Consider the following 13371-nt stretch of genomic DNA (forward strand, 5'->3'; position numbering starts at 1 on the left):
AAAAGCAAAAAATGGTATTTTAGCTTACAACAACTTACATGTGAGGTATTGATTTCTGGATACAAAATAATTGTGCTTACGTCTGTTTTTATATTATTTTTGCATTCATTTGATGTTATATGTTGACTTGTGTGACATTCAAAAGTAAAAACTGCCAATTTTGCAACTTGAGCGGTGTTTGCTAATGGTAAAATGCGAAAAGAAAAGCATTTTGTTAATGTATTTCTAATATAGACACATTTACAATGCCCCTTAAATGCAATCCCTTGATGGGCGTACGAAATTCTACACTGGCACCAGCTACAACTAAAGGACATCAAAAGGGTTGGAAGAAAGGAGAATCTTTCAGTTCTTTAAATTGTTGCCCATGACCTCTGCATTGTAATAAATGGTGATCACAATACATCACTTAATAGTCGTAATGAAGGACAGCGTAGGTAGAACCTGAAAGAACCCACTCTAATAATAATGCCCCTTAAATGGATTTATGACTATGCGAGATGATTGTGAAGAACACCTACTTTATTTCTGTATTTCAGATTAATTAAATGTAATTTCTAAATAAAAATTATGTTGAGTGTGTGGGGGTTATTTTAAAAAATAATCCATGCTTGTCATAAAAAAATGGCTATTCTTTTTGGCATAAATTAGGTACATTTTCGTTGACATAGTGTGTGAATGTTAATTTCTTGCAACTGTCACCTGGTTTGGAAATTGCCCTACGAGCACGCTTCCACAGGACATATTGTATTAATGTCAGTGGAATTTCCTCAAAGCTGAAAATAAGTAATCCGAAGATGCCATATGATGATAATTACTATATAGATTAGATACTCAACAATTGTTATTTTATTTCAGAGGAAAAAAATAGTGGAAAATGGCAAAACCAAAGGCCTGGACCCGTTCTCGGACAACGATGATGATGTGGAAAGAGTTGCCAGAAAATTTGAACAAAAATATGTAAGTTATACTTTTATTATTACTATTACATGATATTAAAAATGAATATATAATGATGAATATAATAAAATAATGCATAGTGAATATGCATGAAAATGGATTCATACTATTGTGATATTATCTAAGCCGTGCAGAGTTTTAATTTGAAAGTGAAAGGCACTAGCATGCTCTGTTACTAGATATTGCTTCCAGTCTGTCCACTAATTATTTATGTATTTATTTGACTAAACACAGGCAGCTTTAGTTCATCATGTCGACATCATTCAGTGAAGAAATTTATAATTTTTTAGTTCATATTGTAGCAATGATTCACCCTTTCTTTTTCTGTACAGAAATATTAAATTTTATATTATCTCTTCTCTTTTCTGTAGTTATTATTTATGTAAGTGTATGTGTTTCATAGATCTTTTTTTGATTTATTTAAATAAGTATTTTGTTTATTTTTATTTCTGTAAGTGCAAGAATTTAATGACCATTTTTTTCACTTTCAATTAATTTATTACCTTTAACTCAGAGATTGTCTGGAAGAGATTGCCATTTAGCAACAAGGCCGCCTGTCTTTTTTTTAATGAGACAACATCATATATATTGCTCTGATCCCCCAAAGTAAGTAACTAAAGCGCTTGTGTTATGGAAATTGGACACACCGACAGGACCACAAATACCCAGACCCGAGACAATAATAGAAGGTAGTTTTCTACGTTGACCCGACCGGGGATTGAACCCAAGATCTCATAAATGTCGACATCATGAAAACCGTTGTGTAAACCGCTCGACCCAGGAGGTCATCAAAAGTCTTTTTTGTTTTGTATATGTTCTTGTGTGCAATAGTGTACAAACTTGCATTCTATTTATCTTTTAAGGAAATTGATTAAATTTTGTACTTTTGTAGCATACATGTACATTATGTATACTTGCTTTTGCTCTTTGTGATCCGCCATTCATTATTACCCATCACCTTTCATGATTTGCTGCCTTGTGGCACTTCCTTCCAAGTGGAACCAGCATAGCATCTTATGGTTGCTATCTTTTGGAGGGGATCTCCTATCCTAACGTATCAATTGATACTCATTTTGGCTATATTTGTATTTATTATATTACCTTTATGTTTGCAGGGTGGTAAAAGTACATATGGCAGAAAGGGCAGATCGAAAAGAGATGACTTCGCAGACATTGGAGCGGGCTATGATGAAAATGATTCCTTCATTGATAACACAGATGGAGTATGTTATTTACATATCTTTTTCTTGTAATGTCTGTTCATCTAATGACCGTTGGCCACCTATTATGCCTACTGTGTTCGGTCTCGTTTTTCCACTATTCAGGGTGTCCCATGGCCATGCCACATGGAGGGAAAGTACCTTAAACACCGTAGATAGAAAATTTTACTGGAAGAATATTTCATTTTGATTTAAAAAACAATTCGACTTGCATTCAAAGATTTTTAAATTATCGCCTGTCTGAATCGGGAATCGAACCCGCCAAATGTGAAAAAAAGACACCTGTAATTTTACTATATTGATCGAAAGCCTCGAACATAAGAATTGTTTTCTTTTAAATAACATAGCATCTTAAATAAGTCTTCCTTTTATTTAAGATGCTATGTTATTTAAATATTCCTTTGAAATATTTTTAATTATTTATTATTGTGTAGTGTTACGTCATCTTGTGTGTATGTTAACATATCTGTAGATTATCTGTCGATATCGACGAGGCTGTAAAAATCTATTTCCGAGAGCCATATACTCCTACTAAAAAAGGGGCGTTGGCGGGCCAGATTAAAGCCCTTCCACTGATTTAAACCACCCGCAACGCGGCTCCAATGCGAGTTGGTAACTTGATACGTTTTCCAGGGGTTGTGAACCTTTTTCTACACGCAGGGGTTGCCACGATGCGAGATGTATTCTACTGAACACTTAGGTACAAAACGTAATTCAGAGAATAAAGTCATAAGCACATGCTGCCACAGGAATTCGAATCATAGACTTCTTTATTGAGAAGCAAAAAATCTCCAACTAGATTACCAGCCGCTTCACACAGGAAATTTCAAAAGAATGTTTATAGTTATTATTATATCCTAAAAGATCCTAGAAAGAAAGGCCTAAAAGACTAATTTTAAATTTTTAAATGGGAGAGGCGGTATTCCCCGGCAATGGCACGTGTCTGGGGTCAGGGACTCAGGTTCAAGAACCAATGAACAATACGTGCCGTACCGAGCAGACCCCTTCTGCATTTGTGCTGGAAACGACACGCCACAGAAATCTAACCGCCTCAAGCTGTTAGCACGGCTAACTGGAATTAACCCATTTGAACATATAACATGTCGGTGATCTCGTGTGCCAGGTCGAGATACTTCCGGCGTTATTATTATTGTTATAGTAGATTTGCGGGAATCCATAAAGTCTTATAACTAGATTTCTTTTTTTGATCATTATTTGGGATTGTCGCCAGGGATCAACCACTGATTCGATCGCTAGCATTATCATAAAGAATTCATTCTTCATCACCAGTAATGACGCGGTTTAAAACTTCTTCATCTTTGCGTCGATCAATGCAAGCTGCATCGCGCCAGCACCCACTACCCATGCTCAAAATACCATAGTTTGCGATGTATCGGCTTGAACAATAGCTTACAATTCGTCATCATTCACCTTGAGCTGTGATCGTCCATTTCATTGTTCATTTGCCAGGTTAAAATTTTCGCTATAAAATTGAGCCAACCAAAAACGCATATTGCGAGTCATTTACGCTGCATTGAATTCATAGGAACTCGTATTAAATTATATAAAAAAAAAACCTTCAAAACTTATCAGCTTTCGCTGCGTTAATTGCCGCGGCCTCTTCAACGAGACAATTGAGAAGCCGATAGAAATCCTCGTCAAAACGAATCTACCTTGCTAAGCTACCTTGTGTTTGGGCCCATATGATTTGGGCTCAGCAGCGGCTGAGGAGTTCTTCTCATGTGTCTGTTATTTCCATCGACAAATCAGCGTTAGGTTACCATTTGACAAATTTTAATAAAATCTGTTAGCGGAAAGTGAAATTAAATAAATCAGATTCTTCGCCTAATTTACCACCTTTGCAATACAAAAGATACTCTATAATATAATTTGAATATTTATAATAATACTAATAAGGCCATAGATAAGGAAACTATTTTTCCGGATTAAAATCGCGTATATTTGTTTTTTCAAACAAACCGATGTTTCGGGCCCTTTACAGGTCCCATGGTCACGGTTGATGGTACAGTCTTCAACCAGTTATGTCTAATATTAATTAGAATTGAAAAAAAAGGAAAAAATTCCAATTTACGCTACATTAAGTTTTACAAATTATTTTATTGAATGAATTTTTATTAAGTTTAATTTATTATTAATTATTAATAGAAATTAGAATAAACTAAAACATATTAATTAGTACTGCAGTCTTATGTCTGTTTGGGATTTTTCATTAGAGGAAATACTGGATCCCAAACTAATAAGGCCATTTATTATCTCTCAAAGAGAACAAATTTCGAATTAAATATACAAACTCATAGCTCATTGTGATATCGGCTAACGTGTTTGGACACAGTTGTTAAATGAAAATAATTTCTATGCATGAACAAAACAATATCTCCAATAAAACACTAATCCAACTTAATTTTTTGTTCATTTTCTGTTTTTAATGTAAACTGCCTTATTTTATTTACTAATAGTATGCTCTCCGAATTTTGTAGGAAAAAAAACAAAAAACAAAATTCGAAAAAGAACAAAAAAACGAATTTTATGAGAAAAAGGAAACAAAGTAAAATCAGAACAATTAATAAAATTTGGTTCATGTAGTAGCCACGAGGCAGCCAGGAGGTATCAATCTGTCTGAGCCTTGGCAAACATCCTCGATGAACTACACCTCCCCGGCAGCCAAGACAAGTCTGTCTGGGCTCGTGTACAGCACTTGACAATATGCTTTAAATAGCATAACTTTTAAGTGTTTAAATTAGTGTTGCAATGAATAGTCTTTCGCCTTCAGGCCGAATAGCCGAATATTCGGCCAAACTATTCGGCCTGATTTATGATCTTACAAAACTTGCTTAATACGTTGTCAATTTGTTAGTTTCCTTAACTACCTAGAATAACTTATTACTAAATATGTAACTACAAAATGTATGGTAAAAAGTTTTTGCGATTTCTGACATTTCGAGTACTCTTACCTCAGTTGGTCCCATAGAGACTATTGATCCTTAACAGAGACCGGATCGAATGGCATTAAAAAAAAAGTTTTGTATAAATTGCCTGTGAATGCCAATCAATATATCTTCAAAATTGATGGATAGTCTTCTAGAACCGTTTTCCTGTAACTAAAACGATTAAGGTGGCTAGCTTTGCTGCCCCGTCTCAAATTTAGACCATGTATATACTAATACGGTTCATTTTGCGGTTCATTTTGAATATCGTATAGTATACGCGTTCTATTTAGTAAAATTTATATTAAAAAAAATCATTGGTGTATGTAAAGTACCTATTGAACAAGCAGGTTTTCTTGTAAAATTTCGAGGCGAGTTTTGTGTTTTTTTTTCTATCGTGAAAATTTTTAGAAATTCTGTTTCCACACCTTATAGTAATCAGAGTATATCCTCAATTTTACTGATTGAAAACTCACTGTTATGCAGAATTAACCAAAGCCGTTTGAGGTAGTACAGACTCTCAAACATTCTATACTATGTATTACATATTTATATTATTGATTGATCTTCCTATTATCTAAATATTTAAAGTTATTACTGGCACCATTGACTTACAATTATATGGACGTCGGGTCCGCGCTAAAAAGTGTCCAAACTTATAGGGCGTTAAAATCGTATACGGAGCGTCATTCACGCTTTAGTCTTCGTTTGTTCGACTGACAGCGAAGCAAGCAAAATTAGACAGTACTGCGATGACATTACAATTTAAATTCAACGTTTTAGCTTTTTCATATTCCTTTACATGTCACTACGTTTAAATAGGTTGACTTGGGACATTTTTTTCGTGGATGTTGTGTCGCGTCATCCATTTATTTGTAAGTCAATAACTGGCACTGTAACATGGACAGGCAACGACGAAACATAACAACGAAAAAGAATTATATTGGAAATATGAAGGCCACCGAGAAGGCCACCGTTCTAATGCAACATGTATTAATATTCCAGTACGACGAGATGATTCCTCCAGAGTGTGATACGTTCTACGGAGGCTTCTACATCAACAGCGGCTCGCTGGAGTTCAAGAACGTGGAGAACGCTTCCATGATGTCTGACGACGATCGGGGTCCTGGTAGACGGAATAAGGTACTATATTTTTGTCAATTTGCTGATAATTATAACACCGAAGTACTGTAACTGGGGCGTAGCTTGGGTTGCGTAGCGAGAGGTACTTTTATGAATATAAACTGGAATAATGTTCAATAGTTACTTTATTGCACTTTTTTACATGCTTATAGCGTTGGGCTATATTTCGATCTCTCAAGATGCTCTATTCTTTTCCTACATCATTTTTCAACACACATTCTAATTACAAAACTATTCATTCAGCCAGTGATTCTACTCATAGAGTAGAGCCTAGACTACATCCCTCTTTTCATTCAGCCAGTGATTCTACTCATAGAGTAGAGCCTAGACTACAGTACACATTACCTCTACCAGCCTGTATTATTATGTCGGTTTTGAGTTTTGTTTGAGTTTGTTTTGTTTGGTTTGAGTTTTGAGCACCTTTTCAACTAACGGCGGCAGTGTAAAGGAATTTAGTAGCAGTAGAGCTACTGTATGTCTAAAATAACGAAATCCTATTGGTTGTTTAAGGCCTTTTTCTTTATTTTGATAACTTAGCTTCTCGAGACAGGTTATGAACATACCGACCGTCCCACCGATTAAACGTTTATGTCTTGTAAAAAGTTCATTCAGGAAAGTGCTGCCTGCACTTTACCTATTTCTGCCGCCAAGCAGTAATGTGAGCATTACTACGTTCCGGTCTTGAAGGGTAAGACTGCTAACACATTGACTGCATGTATGCAGTTAATGGGTGACGTCGTAGTTAACTTTTACGTAATCAACGTTGATACCGACTTCACGCATTAACTGCATGCACTTGATCTCTACAATTATATGGACGTCGGGTCCGCGCTAAAAAGTGTCAGAACTTATAGGGCGTTAAAATCGTATACAGAGCGTCATTCACGCTTTAGTCTTCGTTTGTTCGACTGACAGCGAAGCAAGCAAAATTATACAGTACTGCGACGACATTACAATTTAAATTCAATGTTTTAGCTTTTTCATATTCCTTTACATGTCACTACGTTTAAATAGGTTGACTTGGGACATTTTTTTCGCGGTTTTTGTATTAGACCCGTCGTCCTTTTATTTGTAAGTCAATGACTTGATCTCTTGAATTCATGCAGCAAAAACAGTATTCACGCAGCCGAGATCTTTTTTTTTTAAATAATATCAATTGACGGGACAAACAAGTCGTGCGCCTGATGGTAACCTACACGCCTGTCCATAACAGTTGCAATGCCACTCAGAGCTTTAACTTGCAACGATCTGAGGGTGCCACTGCGCCCGTCACCCTGAGACATAAATTGACAAGTCTCAAGTCTCATAATTTCACCAGCACCCTTACCCTTCAAAACCGGAACCCAGTAATAATGACATTACTGCTTGTTGGCAGAAATAAGTAAGGTGGCAGTACTTCCCTGGACGTACTCTTTCACTTTCTTTTCTACTGCTAGTAAATGCTACTAGATCGACTGCAACTCGGCTGCGTCCCTATCTGCCGAACCGAGAGATAGGGTTTTCCGAAGAGACTACGGGCTCGACGGCAAGACCAGGGAAAAGCGGGTGTCCCCTCCGCCAGTGATACGCCTTTGCAGGCGTCTCTGGCGGACCCGGACTTGAGTATGGACTCTCTGGGGTTTGTGGTTAGCTGCAGAGACGGCCATCTTTGTCTTCCCCGGTTGTGGCCGGGGCGTCTCTCTCGTGAGCAGTTAGCGCGTCTTAGTAGCGGTCTAGTTGAGGGCCTGAAGCGAGGAGACGCGCGAGGCACGTGAGTGGCCCTTTAAGTTGGAAACTGTCCGGACATTGGCCCAGGACACTGCGACTGACATCTCCGGCACTAGCTCGGAGAGCTAGTAGGGGATAAGCTAGATATTCTCCGGTCCGTCCAGCCGCTTAGGTTATTGGGAACTGGAGAGCCGTCGTTTTTCGGCGTCGGGACGTGAGCGTACCTTACAGCTTCGCCACCAATGAGGAAATTTGGTAGTGGACTCCAGAGTCACGGCTTAAAGGTGGCAACCGCTATTTGTGCAATACGCAACGGGTAGTGAGCGTGCCTACATCCCTGGTACCTATCTGGAAAATAGGGAGGGTACTGTACGTGCACCCGGGGCGGCTCACCCGAGGCACTAGCCTCTCGAAGAACCGGATGAAGTCAAGTGACAGAGATCTGTGACAACCCTGTACACTGGCTGATCTGGGGTCAGAACCTGAACTTATAAGGTTCCTGTTGCGCGCACCGGTTGTAGTGCCCTTCTCGTATGACTTAAAGGTAGGTAGGGAGGGTCACTATAATCAAAACTAACGTAGAAAGATATGGGAGCTTGCAACTCGGCTGCATGAAGTTGATTAAGACTTCACTTCATTAATTGCAAACATGCAGTCCATCTGTTGGCAACCTTAGGTGTTGGTGAAACTACAGGCACTTGGAACTTGTCAACGTTATGTCTCAGGATGACGGGCGCAGAGACAGTACCTGATCTCTGCGATTTTGAGCCGCACGACTTGTCCGACCCGGCAACTTGGCAATCTGAGGGTCGTATTCTAGAACTCTACTCAATGCTCAAGTCAGGATTGCACTGGAAACACATGCATTGGAAATACGACCCTAATGGCAGGGACTTGAGTATGATTTTGAGTGCTTTAAACCATACTCAAATCCTGACTTGGGCATTGAGTAGAGTTCTAGAATACGACTCTGAAAGAGTCAAACCTATCTAAAATCTTTTGTATAAAAAATTGTATTTAACAATAGTTTTAAACCTCGCTAATTCTTTTTTAATTTGGGACTTGTCAACTTATGTCCCGGGGTGACGAGGGTGGTGATAGTGCCCCTCAGATCTTTGCGATTTAAAACTGTTGAATGAATGAGTGGCAATGCAACTGTTATGGACAGGCGTGTAGCTTAACATCAGGCTCACGGCATCACGACTTGTTCGTCCCGTCACCCGATATTATAAAAGTAAACTGCGGTTCTGTTGACAGAGGCGTATCTCATCAAGCAGCAGTGAAGAGGAGTCGTCAGACAGCTCGTCCGAGTCAGAGAGCCAGGACGAGAAGGACCCAACGGCCATTGCCAACGGAACGGTTGATTCGCACAAGACTGAACACAGGAAGAAGGTAATTTTAAATAATTGTTTTTAGGTTATTACTACATACATACTAAAGATCGTAGCACTGGAAAAGGTCAAAATTCCGTCTTATATCTGTCTACATGGTACAGATCACTAGCCGTAGAGGAATGGAATGAAATAAAATAACGAAACGGAAGTAGTTTAAATTATGTAAATGGCTGTGGATATTAATTAATTCATCTTTAAGATGAAATATAAGAAGTCAGTTTTTTCCCTTACTGTAATAATTATTTTCTGAACTTACAAAGATGCATGTCAATAAGCGGCATTTAATGATAATAACGTACACACTCAACATAACCCCGCACTTGGGAATCCCTGTGCCGCGGGTGCCATGGACACACACATAGACAACCACAAATGACACCCAAACTCATGAGAGAAATAAATGTAGACCATACAAATATTTTACCAGGCCCGGGAATCGAACCTGGGATCTCTGCGTGGCAGTCCGGCATGGTAACCGTTCGGCCATGGAGACAGTTGTGTGTTACAAAGTAATTTATAAATTAACCCTTCCTAATATGGGGTAGATGGCGCTAATCCTAAACAAAATAAACGAATAGTCGGCTGTAGCCATAAAAATCTGTGCTATAAGCGCCATCTAGTTATTTATTTATCATCACTAAAAATTGAGTAGCTTTGATAGAGCAACTTGTTATTGTAAAACCATTAACTTATGTAAAACAAATTATAGTACCGGCACGCTGTGCTGGCTGTTTTGACATTTGTGCGCTCATGAAGTTTCGTATTAATTCATAACTACGTTTAAGGAGCTCATTGATGAACAATGTTGTCAATAGTGACGTGCAGTAAAATTTATAGATGTATAATTTTACGACTCAACTCGTATTTGTTTTTCAAACCTCTAGCAAAATTGACTATATGTGAAGTAAACATTTTATTTTCGTTATGTTAAAACTTTTAAATCGGCTACCCCTTGCAATATAGCTATAAATCTAAAAACTTATAAATGCGACTCGCATTTGATTATATTTTTTTCGATAGTGAATTGAGATTTGACTTCACTATTCTAATCTGTCAAAACGGCCATCATTGGGTGCCGGTACTGTAGTTACAAAAATAGCTATTTGATAATCGTGACGACATCTGGTAAACCAATACGTACTAAATACCCTACCACGCTGTCTTCTAGCGCTTTTAGTCTTCTTGAGTTATTTGTGCATTGTTATACTAAAAAATCGCTTAGTGCCATACGACTTTTTAGTAGCAGTAGAGCTCCTTGTGAGAGTTCGTCCAGGGAAGTACTGCCATCTTACATGTTTCTGCCGCCAAGCAGTAATGTCAGCATTACTGTGTTCCGGTGAAATTACAGGCACATGAGACTTGTCAACTTATGTCTCAGAGTGACGGGTGCAGGGGCAGTGCTTCTGATATTTTTGCGATATAAAGTTCTGAGTGGCAATGTAATCGTTATGGACAGACATGTAGCTTTGTCCGTCCCGTCACTTGATATTATATAAAAATAAAGAGTTCAATACATTAATAAGGTTTAGGATGTTGATGAGGCTGCCCCGCTTTTGCAGTGCGTCTACCATATTTGCAGAGGTGCGGGTTGATGGTTTCAATCATTGACTTACAATTATATGGACGCCGGGTCCGCGCTAAAAAGTGTCCGAACTTATAGGGCGTTAAAATCGTATACAGAGCGTCATTCACGCTTTAGTCTTCGTTTGTTCGACTGACAGCGAAGCAAGCAAAATTAGACAGTACTGCGATGACATTACAATTTAAATTCAACGTTTTAGCTTTTTCATATTCCTTTACATGTCACTACGTTTAAATAGGTTGACTTGGGACATTTTTTTTGTCCCGTCGTCCATTTATTTGTAAGTCAATGGTTTCAATGCTATTTATACGCAAAAAAATAGCCTGGTTGCTCAGCAGACGAAGGAGCAACATCATTTTACTGGTCATACCTGATGAAACTACCCAGTATGAAATCTTTCATTCGGGGTCCTGTTCGAATAGTCTCACAAGAATCTATTGTATCGGGATGCGAGTGAGAGATTATGTAACTTTTTGTACTATTTATCATTATTACCACTAACTCAGTGTTTTAGTTATTTTTGTAAGTTTGCTAACACCATTGGACTTTGAAAAAATTTATTTGTCTCAATAAATATAGTATTTTTTTTATGCAAGGCTGCAAAGTTGTTGTTTGACGCGAGTCAGAAACCTGAGCAACCGAAGGGCGCTAAGATTGAACCACTCGCAGAATCCTGAGCATAGCGAGGGTTTCAAGACACGAGACTCAAAACAACTTTGCTGCCGAGCGGAACATACAACTTTTCACCTCACTACGGCGAGGAAAATGGTAGATGAAAGAAAAACAGTTGAACTATAACAAATTAGTTATCGTTGCCAATCTAATGTCAACACTAATAAGAATAAAATATACCAACGGATTTATATTACATAAATAATGTACGACAAAGCGCATAGTTGAACATGTCATGTTTTCTTTTTCATCGAAAGATGAAAATTTGCACCACAGTCCATCGTCAAGTTTGAATTTCAAAAACTCTTTTGCACGCAGATTTCTAATGTGAAAGAAAGCCTTTCCGAGCTACTGAGGTAAAAATTATAGCTATATATAATTAAGGCTGTGGTCTTTTCCTTCACCAATGCGAAAAGAGTGTATTTGTATGTATATGTGCAGTATGAATGAAATGTCTTACAGTATGAACGGAATATCTGCGGATGTGAAAATGACGAATTCCCACTATTTGTGTCACGACCTAGCCTTTTTCTTTATTTTGGTTACTAAGATTTTCGTTTCATGAAATAAGCCGCAAAATATAAATTTAAATTTGCATTTGCTTTTGGCATATTGTGTTTAACGATGTTAAAAAATGATTTAATTTTCAGAAAAACAAAAAGATCGACAAGAAGGCGAAGAAAATACGTAGAACTGATTCTTCTGCTGCTACGTCTGGTAAACAAACTTCCGATGGTAAGTCCCTCACTTGTTCGTTACATCCAAACCTGTAACCAGCCGGTCCACCTGATCATTTTTTGAGTTACCAAAGAAATATTGACAACCTCTGTACAAAATTTCATGAAACGCATTGTTGCCAAACCTCATATAAACAAGTATTTTTTTGTCACTTGCCACAATTATTAAATTATTACATGCAAAAATTAAATACTACTAAAGTTAATTGGTTACTTGTAAATTATCCGGGTGCTTTAAATACTGCCCACATATGGTAATACCATTTAATTGGCAACACTACGCTGTACTACTACTATGGTATTTTATACTTCAATCATTTATATACATAATTGTGTTTGAATGTCATGGATTTCAATTTAAGAACCCCAAAATTAATTCAGAGTAAAATTAATTATTCGAATTTTTTTATGCAAATCCGTTTGTATCAAGTTTATCACGTCTGTTAAGTGTAGAGGTCCGGTTACTAAATATTTTTGTGATTTAGAATAAAAACAAATTAATTGAACAATTAACGCAGTTTATTGTAGTACAGGCAAGAGACGAAAGTTACAGAGACAATTTCGACAGCAGTGAGGTCTTATTTATACAATCATTTAGATTTACGTACATTACAAACTATAAAAATATAAAAAATAAGCATTTTCTGATTATGTGCTTAAGTCTAAAGCCGACCCTAGATATTTCGTCTAGAAGACTTGAATCTAAGGTCATGAAATATATAATAATAAAACAGAGGCTACACATGCTCTATGGCTTACGTGTAGCGCTATTTTTATGCTGCTCGAGTCGTAAGAATCTGCAGCGACAGAATAAAATCAACCTAATACTAATTTAGACCTAAAATAGAGAATAGAATCTTTAGACCTCTCCTCATCATCATTCATCTAAGGTGCAACTTGTATCAAAGAATAAACTTTGCTGTCCGAAGGGAAATCGTTGCCGAATCGTGATCACGGTGTTTGAGGGCTCGGTACTCGATTATATTTTGTATTTTAAAGTATACAGAGTGG

General features: G+C 37.5%; 1 protein-coding gene across 1 annotated transcript in view; it reads left to right on the forward strand.

Annotated features, from left to right (window-relative positions):
• LOC113236297 overlaps nt 1–13371 on the forward strand; it is a 40426-nt gene that overhangs the window by 2962 nt on the left and 24093 nt on the right. Inside the window, exons 2-6 of the mRNA XM_026472308.1 lie at nt 859–960; nt 2076–2183; nt 6131–6268; nt 9233–9367; nt 12274–12392. Coding sequence (XP_026328093.1) covers nt 859–960; nt 2076–2183; nt 6131–6268; nt 9233–9367; nt 12274–12392 — 602 coding nt within the window. The remainder of the gene's footprint in view (nt 1–858; nt 961–2075; nt 2184–6130; nt 6269–9232; nt 9368–12273; nt 12393–13371) is intronic.

Source organism: Hyposmocoma kahamanoa, unplaced genomic scaffold (genome assembly GCF_003589595.1).
Source record: "Hyposmocoma kahamanoa isolate Upper Pololo Valley unplaced genomic scaffold, ASM358959v1 91, whole genome shotgun sequence".
In the NCBI taxonomy this organism is placed as follows: Eukaryota; Metazoa; Arthropoda; class Insecta; order Lepidoptera; family Cosmopterigidae; genus Hyposmocoma; species Hyposmocoma kahamanoa.